At 37.0% G+C, this 18,064-nt stretch overlaps 1 protein-coding gene across 1 annotated transcript in view; it reads right to left on the bottom strand.

Moving 5' to 3' along the window:
• Positions 1 to 18,064, bottom strand: part of FIG4 (FIG4 phosphoinositide 5-phosphatase) — a 96,266-nt gene that overhangs the window by 38,373 nt on the left and 39,829 nt on the right. The window contains exons 13-18 of the mRNA XM_006926067.3: positions 17,226 to 17,271; positions 16,401 to 16,549; positions 15,215 to 15,381; positions 7,092 to 7,230; positions 1,583 to 1,641; positions 204 to 351 (exon numbers count right to left, since the gene is read on the bottom strand). Coding sequence (XP_006926129.1) covers positions 204 to 351; positions 1,583 to 1,641; positions 7,092 to 7,230; positions 15,215 to 15,381; positions 16,401 to 16,549; positions 17,226 to 17,271 — 708 coding nt within the window. The remainder of the gene's footprint in view (positions 1 to 203; positions 352 to 1,582; positions 1,642 to 7,091; positions 7,231 to 15,214; positions 15,382 to 16,400; positions 16,550 to 17,225; positions 17,272 to 18,064) is intronic.

Raw genomic sequence — 18,064 nt, 5'->3', positions numbered from 1 at the left:
AGAAATTAAGTCTGGTTATCTAATAAAAGAAATGACTGCTTCCTGAAGTAGCGGGCTCCCAATCACAGGAAGAATTAAGGGGCTGAACAACCACCTGGTAGCAGGCTTGCAGAACAGATTTCTGGTAAAGTAAGACATATCTACATCATCTAGGAAAACTTCAGTTCTCAAATCCTTACAGTATGAGAATACTCACAACATACCGTGCTGAACTTGTCATAGCCAAGCAAAAGGTATCATCAAAACTACTCAGTTCGTATGGTCGGAAGAACTCATTGTGGATGTCAATCTCTTCTTCGTATTTGTGAAATTTCTTCACTATCAACTTCTTTAAGTTCGCAGCACAGATAACTGAAAGAGATACTGCCTATTACTCTTAAAGTCTTCAGATTACACCTAGCAAACATGTCTGTAATGTCAACTGTGTTCACAGAGAGCATACCGAACAAGGGCCAGCTTCTGCCTCTGGCACTTACACACTTGGAAAAAAGATGAGATATGTGCACAGGACACATAATGCAAAGCTGAGTGTAATAAGCTCTAAGGAGGCAGGCGGGCCTCTGGGAGTCGGGGAAGAAGCAGGGAGTTATTTTAGAAATCAAATCACTCAGCTCTTTAAGTTCCTTTTTACTCTTAAATAAGTACCCTCTGCCTTCTAGATAAAAATCGTGCAGCGATTTCACTACATTTTCTTTTGTATTTCAAATCCTGTTTATGGCCACTGTTAAGACTGTTAAAGTCCCTTCCTTTCTTCTAGGACACCAAATCTTAGCAATATAAGTGATAATTTTGCCCTGAATTTCGAGGTTACAAATTCTTTTTAAAATTTAATTAATAATTCATTAAGAAATAAAATTGTTTGCCATCTTCTTGCTTCACAGTCTTCACCACCCAAAGTTGGGATGGTTAACCAGAACCAGATGGAGCCCTCAACCGCGGTGTTCAGGGCTGGCAGCAGATCTTACTTCTCTTTCACAGATGAAAAAACTGGCTTGCCTAAGGCCAGGGGATCAGAAACAGAACCAGGACTAAACTCTATTTAAAACTGGGTAATTTAAATTTGGAAACATTATTCTAATGTATTGTACATTTGAAGGTATTCATTTACTACAAAACTTTTCCTGTCTTTCTGACAAATTAATAAAATTTAACTTAAACTTTAGTGATTAAAATATGCTTTTATACACACATCTGTATCTTTTTTTACTACTTGAATATAGGAAAAGTCTTTATTTCTCCTTGTGAACAGGTTTTCACTTCCTCCCCATGACCCCCAAATATCTGGAAATATAATCAGTACTAATTTAAAATGATTTACTAATATCCACTATACATTTAAAGGGCAATTGCAAGATACAATACAAGGTACGGGCCTACTTAGAGAAAAGAAGCATAACATAATCCTTGCCTTTTAAAAAGCTGTCTAAAATGTCACAATCCCCCTTTACAACAACAATATAACACCAAGTAGCCATTCATTTCTTTCTAATAAAATATATCCGAAGAATTTAATTATTCAAGCTCATTTAAAAACAATTCCAAAATGTTAGTATAAAAACCAAAAGAGAAACAGTGTACCTACCTTCATCGTACGGCAGTGGTAAATATTTTATCACCTCTGGTGTCCACCAGTAAGTATAACTATAAAATTAAAAAAAAAAAAAAAAAAGATAAGATGGACCAAATGTAAATGATGGTTTTCTACAATTCACCGGATTAAAGGGATTGTGTGGTCTATTGTAAGATGCTGCCTCATACTTCAAAGTTAATTTTTCTTTTTAAAACATGTTTGTGAAGCTCTTGGCACTGTAAGTTTTCAACATGTTAACTCCTTTCTCAAATCCTTTCTTGTTTCAACTATGTCACAGATCTACCAAAATGCCATGAACATGTCTGAGAATCAAGATGCTCTGATGTGTTTAGCTAAAAAGCATTTGGGTGTACCAAGCCAGATTCTATGAGCTGCTGTTTACTTCTCCCCAGGGACCCTGCCTGCATTACTCTGCCAACCGGTGAGCCAGTGTGATTTTGAGCAGAGTCCTACAACTAGGATTCTCTTGCAGGTAGTTATCTGAGATCTAGATCACCTTTTCTACTCTGCTCTATGTGTGTGGGTCTGTGTGTATAGTTAATTAAAATAGTTAAGTAAAATCATTAAGTGAATGGATAGTCCTAAAGAATAAGTTCTCTCAGAAAATAGTATAAACCCATTAATCGTTAACTGCAAGTATTCACTACTTGATCAGAGAGGCCAGTCAGAGTAAGGCAGGGAATTTCAATCATCTGGATTTCTGCTACCACACTCATCTGCTGTGAGCAGAGAATCTGAAAGAATCCTGAACAACCTTCTCTCTGAACACGGAATCCAATTCTAAATCAAATTCTGATGAAATAGATATTTAGGGGGAAATGCTATATCAAAGTTCACAAGAGCTAGGAAGAGGAATGGTGTGAAATCATACCAAAATTTTTAAAAAACACATTTTCAAAAGGTTCAGAAAAAAGAGCCTACAGACAAAAATGCTAAAAAGATAATTTTAAATAATTGAAAGGCTTTCTAAAAATAAAATGCTGACATTAAAATCTTAAATAATGCAAATTAGGAAGAATGGGGAAGTATTTAAAGTATTTAAAGTAGAGATGGCAAGAGGAATACATAACCAAAGATAATGAAAAAAAGTGAAACCTCATGAACTGTGGGTGGGGAGTGTCATGATAAAAGGAAAGGCTTCTAAAGTTTTTCTTGAGACTGAAATTATGCTTCAGAGCAGTGCTTCTGGCAATTCAGCGAGCACATGAATTGCTTGGAGATCCTGTCGAAAGGCAGATTCTGATTCAGCAGATGGGGCCCGAGATTCCACATTTCTAAAAAGCTCCTCGCCACAGGGGAAGCCAAAGGGGCTGGTCCTCAGACTGCTTTTTGAATAGCAAGGCTTTAGAGCATGAAAAGAAGAGAAAAGAGATATCTGCTTCTTGGAGTGAATTCATGAGTTTTTCAACATTTATTAAGCACCTATTGTGTGTCAAACACTGTTCTATGTGTTACAAATGCCATGTTGAAAATAATGACAGAGAAAGTCAAGCTACTTAATTCAGCATTGTTTCTATCTTCACCAGCCACAATAAGTTTCATGCCGGAAAGAGAAAAACACAAGATAAGAGGGAAATATGAATGTCCCAGAGACCAAAGGAAGCAGTACAGCATCTCTAAAAGCATGCAGGTGTCCTGGTACAGTTGAGATCAGTAATCATTCAAAGAATAGTGAAGAATGGAACTTATACTGGAAATAGGCAAATGTAGTCTTGATGCTCAAAAGTGAGAGGGTGATACATTCCAAAAACCAATGAGCATAACGTTAATCCCAGCAAGATAACAGAATTGAGTATTAGCTAGAGATATGTTGTGAGTAGCCTAAAAAAGATGACCAGTCACTTCTATGAATCCACATATTTACTCAAACAAGCCACACCAGGCTAAACTCATTTTCTTTTCTGATAAGAGAATCAGACTATCAGATCAGAGGAAGTGTGAGTGAGTGAGTGAGTGTGTGTGTGTGTGTGTGTGTGTGTGTGTGTGTGTGTGTGTGTGTGAAAGAGAGAGCGAGAGCGAGAGCACGTGCACACATGTGCATGAGCATGCAGGAGTATAAGTTCTATTTTGTGATGACATAATCTCAGCAGAGGAGGAAAGTAGAGAAGGTACCAGCTATGATATAAGAATTTTCCTAAAGAATGCTACTCATAATCAGCTTACTTAGGAAAAAAGAAAACATTATTAAAAAAAAAAAATGTATTTTAACTCAGAATGTACCAGGCGGAGAAAAAGAATTGAGATAATCCTATATTAGTGATTTGAGACCAGGTCATAAATTTAAAAAATATATATTATTAAACTATATTTCCCTAAGTAAGACAAAGCAACTTAACAATACTTTTTTAAAAGTCTAACTCCTCTAAGTGGGCCTCAGAAGCAAAGAAGCCCAGAAGAACTATCTGCCCTGGGGAAAGTGAACTGATGGATGGAGGAAGAGAGCATCTGAGAGGAGTAAGCCCAGTCCAGGTGGAATCTTCATTACCTTCACCACCAGGTACATTTATCCAGAGGAATAAATGTACTAGTACAGAAACCTGCTTTGGGACCAGGGATCAGAGGAGGGAGATGCGAGCTATTGCCACTTCTCCTTTGTACATAATACTAGTAAGTCAGTGTTTTTCTCTTTTTCAGTCCCTGGCATTAAGAGTGCTCAGTTCCACTGGCTCATGAAGGCAGGTTAGGGAGATTAAAAAAGACTCCTAAGTTTCCCTAGCTAACTTGGGTGCCCTCTGAAATAACATATATATAGACTTAAACAAGATAAATGGGGGCCGAATGACAGTATAGTTAAGCTATGACAGTATAGTAAGCTAGTACGTTTCAGTTGTTGAAATGATTCCAACCAAAAATTATGAAACAATTTTAAGGTGGAAGTTGTTGTCTAGTGGTATCCCACAAGGCTCTGCCAGCTACCCCATTCTATTCAACATTTTTCATCAAGGATTTGTATTAGATCAGGATGGCCCAGTTGATTAAATCTGAAGAAACTACAAAGCTAGAGATAAATAATTAATAAAAAGGATACACATTTAAACACTTTTTTTTTGGAAGCAGGCAAAGCATATATAAGCATGACAAGAATGGTATGGATAAGGCATGGCAGCGGGACATGCTAAAAAGATGGGAGTGCTAATAGACAGGACGCTCAGAGTTAATACTATGATGGCATTGCTGAAAAAGCTAATGTAATCTTATACTAAATGATAAAAATATAGTACTCAGGACAAGGGGAATAATGGTCCCAATGGTCCCACAACAGTTAGCACAAATCAGACCAAACTCTATTATTGGACCCAGGTCTGGGTATCACAGTTGAAAAAGAACATTGACATCATCTAGAATACATACAGAGGAGCATTCTGAATTCTAAGGAGACTTGAAACCATAGTACATGAGGAACAACGAAAGAAAGTGGGGCTATTTAACCTGGAGGAGATGAGATTTTGAGAATGCGTGAACTTATCTTTAAATATTTAAAAAGACCATCAAGTGGATGAGAAAATCATGTTCTTAAGGTCTCAGTGGGTTGTACTAAGATTAGTAGGTAAAGTTACAGATAAGTAGATCTCAGCTTGGTAGGAGGAAGAATTTAGCAAGCGAACTGTCAGAAACAACTGCCTTCTCAATCAGTCTTGTCCAGGTTGGAAAACTAGGGCCAGTCAAGCATAAACCAGATAACCTCTCCCGGGGCAGATAGAGAAGGAACTCACATATCACACAGTGAGTGGAACCAGGAAACCTCCCAACTCTGAGTCAATGAAATAATTAATGCTTAATATTTATGAACATCTTGGTGGCATTATAAACACTGATTCAATTAATAGTGTCTAGACGATGTATGACATAGTAATCTAACTCAGAACAAAGCTTCAATTCATGGTTTTGAACTGATCAATAAATGTAGGATTTTGAATCACAGTAGTAGTTAGTTACCTAAAGAGGACCTGGTTTAGATGAACTCTAGGCAGAGCTAGGTTTATTCCCCCTTATCATTCAATAAAAATAATATTCAGAATAAATCATTGGTAAACAGGATGGTCGCCAAGTTAGGAAACATAAGTGAATACATAATAAGGTATTTATTTATATCATAAGTGATAAAATAATACTAAGTTTCTAGATGTAATCTACTTATAGAATAAAAACAATACTAATATCTTTTGGACTCACTATGATCTCAATTGATTCTCAGAAAAATCTACAAGTTAGATACTATTATTATCTTGGTTTTACTGATGTGGAAACTGAGAATTAGACCAGTAATGTAACCTGCCTAGGGTCACACAGGCATTAACTGGAGGCGGTCCACAGCCTGGTGTCTTCGGGACTGTGTTTATTCTGTGTCAGACCCTGTACCAGGTGCTTCCTACACATTTTCTCACTCATTCTTCAAAGCGACCCTGTGAGGTATGCATAGTCGTCTCCATTTTATAGATGAGAAAATGATATTTCCAGAGGTTAAGTAACAGATCTAAGGTCATGTACTTGCATAAATTCCAGCTCGGCTCTACACGACTCTTAAGTCCACGCTCTTGTCCTGTTACTGTCTCTGGCTAAATTGTTCATGTCTTCTGAGAATTATAATTGTCATCAAAATAACCAGTATATGTGGTGGGTGACACTAGAAAGCCCAAAATAAAACACTGAAATTTATCTTATAGTATCTGTAAATACTGTTTATGGGCGGTACCAATTGTTGATACCATTAACCAAGTTTTGGAATTCTTGACACTCTGGAAAAAAGCAAAAACAGGAAACCAAATCAACAGAGAAAGCCAGACTGTCTACTTCGATAAAACTTTATTTTCAGTAGCAGGTTTGTAGCTGATTCTTGCTCAGTCAGCTAACTAGCTGAAAAATCTCGGTCAAGACACATTCTCTCCGCACCTCAGTTTCTTTCCTTTTTCTTTTCTTTTCTTTTTTTTTTAAGAAAATGGGGATGTAACCAGCTTACTTTTACCCCTACAAAAAAGCTCCAGCACTGCCTGCCTCGGCTATGTAACTCAAGCCCAACTTGAGTGATAGGGGCGTCTGCTCCTGAAGCCACTGCTCTGGTTCCATCTTTACTAGTGTCACCAAGAGCTGGTTGTGCTTCCTGGAGGAAAGAACACTGGGATTCCAAAGTGATGCAGCTGAGACACCACACCTGAAAAACCAAAGACTGGTCCCTCAAATGTTAGCGTTCTTTAGAGCTCCGCATTTGTAGGAAGCACTCGCAAACGATGTTAATGGTTTTTTTATGATGCTTTAGTGGAGCTATAACTTACATTCAATGATGAAGCTCTGAAACATTTATGGAAAATGCAAAACACCAATTGTTAACGACAATTTCCCAAAACTACTATCAGAGCATCAGCAATTCTAAATTCCTCAGGGCAAACTTGTCGGAAGACTGATTACTTTTTAGCGTATGTGATTATCTCTCCAAAAACAAAGTATTTCATTTTCAAAATAACATCGAATCTGATTTTACATAGTAGACTAGGAAGAAAAATACCTTCTTCTTGTTGGTAAAAGTCTCATGGTGTTTTTATGATGCAAATAAAAATCTGTTGGGAGTTCCCAGAGATGAGGTTTCCCTTCAGTGGGATGGAAGACTCCCAAGAAGAGATTAATGGCATCTTGTCTATCAGCATCTAAAAAGCAAAAGTATGTATTTCAGGAAATCCATTACTGATATATACAAGTCAGAAGAATGTTTTCTCAGGAAGATGAGTACAACTATGATTTCATAGAATATACCTTTGAAAATAACAGTATTTATACTTCAAAAGTCATACACACAAATCTAAAACAGTCACCAAGATTTTGAGAATTTAAAATTTGCCTCCAAAAAATTTCCTTTTCACTCCATACCTCTCATAATACAGAGGACAGTGCATATAAACTGCTTCTTGAATTCTGAGAGGCTGTTAAAAATCTTTAAGAACTGCCATAAAACCCTAGTGATTTTATTTTTAGAATGAAAACATTCTCGCCATGTGTTAGTTTTCTTGAAACATATACATCTATCTCCACTTTATTGCAAAAGACAGAAAGAGACATTAGAGACAAAATAACCCAATTCCTCCCCATATTCTGTTGCATGACCTTGAACAAGTTGGCTTGCATGGTTTCCATTTTAATCCTTGAAAAAATATTCTCCATTTCTTTAGCGGAGAATATGTTTACAACATGTTCTATCCCCCGTCCCCCCTTAGCTGTGGACATGTCCCATTCTCTTTTGTGTTTGATAATGAAGGTAGAGTGGGCACACAGATAACAGCCTCATTCTAACCATTCAAACACTCCAAAATAGTTACTGACTATATATATATTGTATTTCCTCTTCCTCCCCTAATTAAATTTTGGTAAAAATGATAATAAGCACTGCAGTGGTCTCATAAACCACCTTTCCCATTCTGCACTGGCTCCTCCCCAGCATCCTTCATTCTGTTCCCCCACTTCCTTCTTTCCATTCTTGTCTCAGAGCCCTATGTATTCAAGTTTGGGACAGACATCCACAATATAAATAATAAGCTCTTTCTGAAAATGAACATAGAACTCAAAAGACAGCACAGTAGAAATGACTGCTTTTTGAAATAAGATAACATCATAAAATCAATTTTCTTCCAAAAGCCATTGTGAACACAGATATATCTTAAATTAGTAACCCTGTTCTCATTGGGCTATTTGGTCATTTCAGCAAAAGCAATAAATGAAATATGGTACATCAAACATGTATTCGAGGTGTTAATATTCTGACGAAAAGCATTCCATTAAAACAGCACTTTTAGGCTAAAACTAACATATACATGTGTTCTATGCTGAATATATTTGGGGGCCATTTGTTTTTTGTCATTTGTTGAGAGAAAATATCAAGTATTAAATGATACAGACATTATTAAGCAGTAAATATAAGCAGTAAACATACTGCTTTTATAGTAATTATACTCTTTATGCTTGTTGAATAGCTTTAATGGCACTTACTAATTCATCTACACAGTACCTCAAAATATCTTAATAGTATCTAGAGAAGCTTTTCACTTTTTAGCCATGTTTTCAAGGAGTTTCTTTCATCCTTTAAACCTAATAGTGGCTTCCTTTAATTTTAACACGTATGATAAAATGTAGGATATGAGAAACATAACCAAATAAAGAATATTCCTTCAAAGGATCATAATGAAGACTTCTTGAATGTACTGTTGTTGTTATAACTTAAAATATATCTACGGAGCTTATGGTCACTTATAAGCTTGGACTATAAGGCCTAATGAGCTTGAAGATCTTTTCCTGGCTCCTTTTGACTACAAATAAGAAAATCACCCCCAGGAAGACAGTAGTACTTTGGATATAGACAAGGGCTTAAAATAGGTAAGTTCTTTGTAGGATGAAATAATTGCTTATTTTTGGATTCATGCTTCAAAGGAAAAAAGAATATGTACCAAACTCCATTCAAACAGCTAAATGCTAACCAGTTTTACTATGCATGGTATTTAAATAGATCAGACTTGACTACAACAATTCATTTTAATCTGCCAAAAACTTTATTTTGGAAGTTGAATATTAGTTATTCTAATATTACATTAAGTTTGTGATAAAGTGGCCTCTGAAATCAGTAACAGAAAGAAACACTATTTGACTGTGATAGAAGCTGTTGAAAGGCTAAGATAAAGACAGAAAAGTGACCACTGAGATTTGGCAATGTGGAGAGACTGTTGGTGATCTTGGCAAGCACAGTTTCAGTGGCATGACAGGGCAGGTACCCAGTGAAGCAGATGGAGAGAACAGGATATAAGAGAGGATGCAGACATGTGGATAACTCATTCAGGGGTTTTGCTTATGCAGAGAAATAGGATGTGGGACTAAGGATAGAAAGAAAGCCTAGATGGAAAACACTAAGGTGTGCTGTTATGCTAATGGAAAAGAGGAAGTAGGGGGAAACTGATGATGTACACCAACGAGCATATAATTACAGGGATGGGAGTATGAGCACAATGGAGGGTTGGCCTAAGATGGGGCAGGGCCACTCCGACCACTGTCATACAAAATAAGATAGAAACTATGGGTGCACATGAAGACAGGCTCTGCATTTGGTTATAAGACAAAAGGGAGTTCACCTCAATGATTTATTTTCTCAGCAAAGTGTGAAGCAAGGTCATCAGCTGAGACTGGAGTGCTGTAGGTTTAGGGAGAGAGGACAGGTACAAAATGGTCATTTTGGAGAGTGGGAGAATGTAATAGGACTGTAGGGCTGTTCTGAGAGTCCTTTGGAGAACTTCAGTCAGTTTAAACTGAAAGTAATAAGTTACAACTTTTTCTCTTGCCACATTTAATTGCAGAAGAGGTGCATACTTAATCAGTTATTAGTGTTATTTAAAACATCATTAAAGCAAAACATTTTTCCAATTGTCTTCTTTCTGCTATAGTGAAACAACTTATTCACTCTAAACCTGCTACTAGAAGGATGACCTTCGAAGGCTATCTCCATACTCTTGATAAACTAAAATGCTCAGCATGCTCCTTACATGTCCCTCTTTCAATGGTGAACAGAATGGAAAAAGAAACTGTTCCTCTATCTTATAGAACAATCATAATGCTGGGTATGCCATCTTGACAATTTTCTGTAATTACTGTCTGTTTTCTGTGCATGGTGAGCTTTAAGGTCTTTACCCTGTGAGCTTTTTCTTTTTCTTTTGTATAACTCTCTGAGGAGGGTATGATTCCCCTCCATGTATGCATACACGCACACTCACTATATTGAAACCGTAGGTGTGTATATATGTATGTTTGTATGCACACATACAGCAGATCTATTATTATCTGGTAGAGATATTCTATCTTTTTTTTTCTTTTTTATAATAGGATTTAAATTCAATGAGCTTCTCCAAAAAAATCCAGGCTTACCAAAATGTAGATGTAAAAAAAAAAAAAAAAATTAGAGCTCAACAAGGTTCTTAAGGCAATTATAATTACAAAGTTCTTCTTAACATCCGAAGTGAGTATCTAGATACTTCTTTTTTCCTTGTTGGCATCCTCCAACTGACTATGTAACCAGTTACAGTAGAAACCAAAACATGCTTCTTAAAGACAGACCCAGAGCATGCTAATATGTGAAGCTTTAAGAAGCTTTAAGCCTGAAAGACAGTCAGTGGGTTGCTCACATGGCATCACTCTTTCTATACAAACCAACAATAAAATTCCTGACAACCTAAAATCAAGTATCGTCCCACTTACCTATAGGCATAATATGAGACTAAGTTTTACAGTTATCCTGAGTGCTTTCAAGAAAATGGTTCTATAAATACACTTTTGTTATATAATACTGTAATTTAAAAATAAGTTGTACACCCCAATGATACCATGCTTCTCAAAATAAAGTCTATTTTAGCCACATTATTCATAAAATAATTCCTGTCATAGTAGTTCCTCTTTCATTTGTGCATAATTTTGCTTTGCCTTTCCATTATGTGCATGTTACTTTTTCATGAACATCTTCTGTGTTTTAATAGTACTTGCTTTTTAAATCAAGTACAGCTACACATTCATTCTCTCTATCATCTGGTCTTATTAAATTACTTGGTCCTTAAGTATAAATAATGATGACCGTTACAGGGACAACGATGGCGGGAGGGCAGAAGAGTGGATGCCCCTTTCCATCAGGACAGTTTTAAATCTTTTTCACGGTAACACACACCCCGAGGGATATGCATCTGTTGGCACATGACTTACACAACTCTTACAGGTTGAATTGTGTCCCCTCAAAAAATACGCTGAAGTCTTAAGCCCTGGAATCTGTGACTATGACCTCATTTGGAAATTAGGTCATTGCAGATATAATCGAGTTAAGATGCAGTAACACTAGATTAGGGTGGGCCCATAATCCAGTTTGACTGGTGTCCTTGTTAGAAGGGAAAGACAGGGAAAACACCATGAAGACATAGACACAAGGGGAGAATGTCATGTGATGCCAGAGGTAGAAATTAAAGTGCTGCAGTTGCAAAGAAGGATCACCAGAAACCACCAGAAGCTGAGAGGCAAGTAAGGACCCTCCCCTGGAGCCTGCGGAGGGAGCACAGCCCTGCTAACACCTTGATTTCTGATTTCAAGCCTCCAGACCCAGGACAGAATAAATTTCTTTGAAGCCACCAGGCTTGTGGTATTTTGTGGCAGAAGTCTTAGGAAACTAGTATGACAGCAAAGCGTAGCCAGTGAGAATGACTTTAAAAAGATAATCTCAAAACCACTCTTAATTTGTAAAAACAAGTGAAATCATTTGTAATTTTGATTTTTGCTATTGATAATCATCAATAACGTCCAACATGCATTATAGCCAACTGGTATACATCAATAATATTATTATCTTAATATTAACCAGAGCAGTAGGCATAATAAAGGATAATGGGAATATTTTAATACTTTCGCTTAGAAATCTAGAATTTAAACTCATGTAACTGGCTAGAATTTCTAAATTCTATTGTCCTAACTCTTTAAGTTTTGCTCAAAGTAAAATACTTTGATTTTTAAGCTCCTAAACTCAGTTCAAGGATTCATGCATAAAGAGGAATATATAAATACTCTTAAAGTCTACAGTGGACTCTTACACTGAACTTACGCAGACTAGTACAATGGGTATAATTCTCGGTAAACTAAAAAAAAAAATGATTTGAGCAGCCTAATCGCATCATTGATAGGCTACATGTTATAAGGCTACCATACTTAGTCCTATCAATTATTTAATTCGGGGAAAAGGGAGAATTGAGTAGGACCTAGGCAATAAATTAACTCGTGCATTTATTAATTCATTCCACATGTATTTACTCTGCCACGAGCAAAGCACTGGGGACACCGTATGTGAACAAGCTGTATGGGGAGCTCTCTGGTCTCGTGGTGGGGGGTGGGGGAGATAGGCAACACAATTCATTGCATATTTAATGATTTAACTCTAACTATGCCAAGTGCTACAAAGGAAAAGTATAGAATTCTACTATAACAAAAACTGGAGGAACTTCCTCGAGAAAGTAAAAGTATAGTGAGCTCTAAAGGCTGGCTAGGAATTAACTAGGAGAAGCTTGCAGTCATGTGTTCCAGTGGGTAGAAGAGCATGGGATTAAGGTGCCTGTGGCAGAAGCAGCTTAACTTATCCAGGAAACTGTGAGAAGATCAGTGTGCCTGGAGAGTAGTAATAACGGACGGGGATGGAGTGAATGGCAGATGTCACTCACTGTAGGCAGGGCCGGCCCACACAGAACCTCTCGGTCTGCTATGCACTTCCTTCCCACATCAGAAGGCTGCCAACCAGTTTCCGACGCCTCCGCAGAGTGTGAACACGGAAGGTCTTAGTGATGTGGAGGACTCTAAGTGGCCTCCATAATCTCTACCTTCCGGTCTTCACATCATAGTTATCGATAGTTAAGAACCAAGTAATTTAATAAGACCAGACGACAGAGAGAATGAATGTGTAGCTGTACTTGATTTAAAAAGCAAGTACTATTAAAACACAGAAGATGGTCATGAAAAAGTAACATGTACATTTCTGCTCTGGAGTGAGCTGTGTCTCCCCAAAAAGGTATATTGAGGTCCTAACCCCCAAAACCCATGAACGTGACCTTCTTTGGAAATAGGGTCTTTGCAGACATCAAGTTAAGATGAGGTCATACTGAATTAGGGTGGGCCCTAATGTGATATGACTGGTGTCCTTACAAGAGGGAAATTTAACAGATACATGAAAGAAGGGCATGTAACAATGAAGGCAGAGAGCTACAAGCCAAAGAACAACAAAGATTTCTGGCAAACTACCAGAAGCTAGAAAGAAGTATGGATTTTCCCCTAACAGTTTCAGAAGGAGCCTGGCTAACAACTTGATTTTGGACTTCTAGCCTCCAGAACTGAGAGATAATAAATTGCTATTGTTTTAAGTCACCAAGTTTGTGCTAGTTTGTTACAGCACCCTAGAAAACTGTACAGGTTTCCCTTGTGTGTGGGTGGGATCTATGATTTGCTTGTGAGCAATGGGATATGGCAAAGGGATGGGATGTCACTCCCAAGATTACATCATGTTATAAAGACTGTCTCACTAGCAGACTCATTCTAGTTTTTTCCCTTACTGGCTGTGAAGGGCAAGCTGCCTGGAGTCCTATAGCACAAGGAACTGCAAGGAATTGAATTCCGACCAACACATGAGTGGGAAAGTGACTCCTGATCTCTAGTCATACCTCCAGATGAGACCACATCCTGGTTGACATCTTGACTGCAGCTTTGTGACACTCTATGCAGAGAGCCCAGTTAAGCTGTGCCTGGACTTCTGATCCACAGAAATGGTGAAATAATAAATGCATGTTGTTTTAAGCTTCTAAGTTTTTAGTAATTTGTTACACAGCATAGAAAATTAACACAAACAGTAGGATAGCAAATTAACTTTGCATTCTCTCTGGTATGGAAAATGTTGAAAGATGACTCTTTTGTGCATGCTTTCATGCCCGCTTCAGGGGTCCCCCTCACTGGGGACCCTCTTGCCGTTCCCTTAGAGTGAGCACATGCATCCTTTCATATCAGTCAGTTTCCTGCAACTCCTCCTTAGGAATCCAGTGATCACTTCCTCCTGGTTCTTGCTGTTAGCATCCCTCTGGCCTGGACTCAGGCCAACCCCATGCCAGCACCCTCCCCGCCGTGAGGCCTACATCTGGTCACCAGTAAACATTCAAGGATCCTATGACCAATCAACTCTAGGAGGGTAGGCCATTCCAAAGATGGCAGCCCCCTCCTTCGCCCAGCTCTCCGCTTCAGCTTTGCTACACAGGGGTCCAAAGCCAATAGTTCCATGGGATCCCTCCCACAATAGGACAGTACATCAAGCTTTACCAGAGTCTTATTAAAGCCTTCTCTCTCTAGGCCTGAGGTGAAAGAACAGAGGTGGTGACAGTCACAGTATGGCAACAGTTCACTCCGAAGAATCTCTTTACCAATTTTTCTTCTCCACATTCTGTAAACGTTTTTATCCTTGCTCTGGTTCAAGAGGCTAATATTCATGGGATCAGTCACTGAGCACTTTCTTTGTAAATTCTGTGCAAGGGATCTGTCTCATAATCACTTTGGTTTATGATATCTATTGTGTTGGAAATTCCATCAGAATGGAGAAAGGAAAAGTGCCATTTTAACCTGTTACTTTTAGTATTCACAAGTTATAAAATAAAAAAATAATTAGTGTTATGTTGCCATTCATGTCTACCTGACATTTTAAAAAATCAGTCATATTTACATTCTTGGACAATTGTCAAGACTGTGAATCCATTTTAAAAATAATAATTCAACACCTTCGAACATTTCTCTCTATGTATTGCAAGCAGAAATGCAGAAGGAGACAGAAGCCAAGGAATCAAAGTACTTTGTGTTATGTAAAATTTTCAATTATGAGTGCCAAAATGCAAAAGTTCCCTATTTAAAATATAGTTGATTCACTTATTGAAGAAATGTTTATTAAGCACCTTCTAAGTGAAAGACTATTTTATTTAAACTTCTAAAATATTCAATTTTGAATTTTACTTAGCCAGATAGCTAAAAAAAAAAAAAAAAAAGTACATGCAGAAGAAGAAAAATGCATTTTAGAATAAATCTTAGAAAAGCCTGATACTGCAGAATTACCTGAGAAAGCATTGCTGTAATATCTAGACAGGGTCTGCATGATGTCTTTTGAGTGCTGGGTCCACGGCGCTATCTTTCTGTAGGTTTTTACACGATGAACAAGTTGAGAACCACCGTACTGAAGGGATAAGGTATCCCCATGATCTTCATAGAGTTCCTCAAATAACCTAAGTAAAAGAAACACAAATGTTAAAGAATTTTAGAAAAAGTATTACACACATTATTCACTTAGCCACAAACTCAAAACAACTATGAATTCTCTGAACCTGTCCTTTCAAGTAGACTTGTTAACTTCTTAAAGTATGAATGCAAAATATATTTTATAGTAATAGTCTAATGAGTAACAAAATCACAGAAAGCACTAAAAAAGCAGCAGAGGTACCAAAAAGATAACCCACCAAAGCCAGACCACGCTGATTCTAACCTTATTAGAATATGCCTAACTTTCTGCAGCCAGATCAATTTACCTCCCATGACAGAATTTTCTGTTCTCTTTGATTTGCCTTTTGAAAGGCAGACATGTTCTGATCACAGACAAACCATATTCTTTCCTGGAAATACACATTTGAAACTTGTTTATTTAAGTGCCTGTTAAAGACTTCCAGTGCAGTGCTATCTGTGGATCTGGCCACTTCCCTTGACAGAGCCTTTCTGACTATCTCAGATGACCAATAACAGCTATCGCTGTATGTTCAAGAAACAGTACTTCACCCAATGTCATGGAACCAAGGGACAGTGAGGAAAACGATCTTTAATGATCGATCTTTTCTATGTCTTCTATTTCTAATTCAAAATGTATGAGGGCACATTACTTTTTCTTTTCTAATGTAGTCTGGACTTGTTTTCTAAAAAACTCAGTAGTTCAAAATTATTTAAAACACTTTGGATTTATCTAAATAACAGTGTTTATTGATAATTAAAACACACGCAAACAAAAACCATAGCAACAGCATCCAAGTCTTTAATAGAAATATTTATTACCGAATTAACTTGAATAATTAGCAATGTAATTTTTGAGAAACTAAAAGAAGAAACGACTTCATAAAAGTCCTTATTATTAATCAGGTTTGCTGATTAATTTTCAGGTGTACATTATAATTTGATATCTGTATATTCTATTGTGTGTTTACCACCCAAAGTCCGGTTTTCTTCAACTAGCATTTAAAAGGCAGAAAATAAGGCTTACCTCACTGCATCTGTATCAAACTGCAAATTAGGTTTATCAATTAATCCCAAGGAATAGAGTTGATAAGCCAGAGCACATTTTCCCACCATAAACTGCGCTGTGTTGGTGCGATCTAAACAGTCCACACAGTTGGTTCGAAGAACACCAGTCTAAAAGGAAATACCGTAAGACTCTTAATCATTATTAAATCACCAAAATGACTTCCATCCTACTTAGATTTCTTTAAGAAGAAAAAGAAAAGCTGTGGGCAGGGTATTATTCTTAAACAAATAATGATAAACATTTCTTAAATTTTGAAAGGTCTTATTTGCTGCTCATTTAACATTGCTGCAATAGTGTCATTATACCTTCTAGTCTACATTTGAATTTTCTTCTTTAGTTTAACAAGGTAAAACACAAAGCTAACATTTTCTACATGTACCAATTAGTAAAACATATGCTTTTTTTTCTGATATATCTCCTTTACTGCACAAACCAAATATTCAGTGGTTGAGGCTAAATCACTCTTAAAGCATAAACAGTATATATAGTGATTGTATTTGGCTCATTTTTCAAAGTCATTCAAACTTCTTTTCACATTTTTGTTTATGTGTCTATTTCCAATAATAAAATTTATAATATATAGAAAAAATCCATGAGCCATTATTATTTAAGCTGTACATCTTTTGTAGGAGTTTAAACACTAGCAGTAAGGTTTTTAAAAATTATTCTCAAATGATTAATAATTTTGCATTAAATAAGCAGTATGTCTCTACATGATTGCTTTCAGAAAACACCACACATTATGGATACAGATTCTACTCATTAATATAATGTCATCTATACCTGCAGGCGACCAGTGGGAATCAAATATCCTCCGAGTTCATTCCACCTGTTTAAAAATACGTTAAAAAAAAAAGAAAAAGTAATAGCATAATCTACATTCATTTTTGGTACTAAATCTTTATTAAGAATCCAATAAAGTAATAAAGCTGAATAAGTCTAAATAATCAGCTGGTTCTGCTTACTTACTTTCCTTCTTTCTGGTAAGTGAATATGGAAATAACCGAGATGAGGTGCTATCCACGCTCTCCTCAAAGACAGCCCAGGAAAGCAGCATCTGAACTTGTCCCTGTGCGCCCTGGCACTTTGTCACCCATGTTCAACCAAAATCTCTCTCGCTTTACTTAAGCCCATTTATTGTTTGGTTTCTACAGATATGAATAACAATCGCAAGGCATCTTTGTAATAAAATCTTTCAAGCCTTAGCCTTCTCCCCTCAACAGTAGGATTCTCTACCTCCTCCAGCTTTCCTTCATGGAGCTTTATTACATCCCTTTGGTTATTTTTTTGGTTTGTTTTTGTTTCGTTAGCAATATTAGTATTTTATTCCATTTCTTGTTGTGTCCTTTGGTTGTTTATGCAGACTTCCTTATTATGTTCCTATTTATGTTCTCCATGTGCTAATGACTGCAAGGGGATATGTTCTAAGTACTATATAATGACATCGATATTTTACTTTAATTATTTAAAAGAAGGTTCAATGCAGAAAAGAGTTAACATAGCAGGCCTGACTGCTTTCCTCAGAAAGGCATCTGGGAACGTGGGTTCCCACCATACCCACAATAGACAAGACTGGCTCACTGTGTCTAAACTGTTTGTAGAAACAATATAGTTTTGCTATA

Source organism: Pteropus alecto, unplaced genomic scaffold, assembly GCF_000325575.1.
Source record: "Pteropus alecto unplaced genomic scaffold, ASM32557v1 scaffold79, whole genome shotgun sequence".
In the NCBI taxonomy this organism is placed as follows: Eukaryota; Metazoa; Chordata; class Mammalia; order Chiroptera; family Pteropodidae; genus Pteropus; species Pteropus alecto.
The sequence above is the reverse complement of the archived record's forward strand: the minus strand, read 5'-3'. Positions and strand labels throughout refer to the sequence as shown.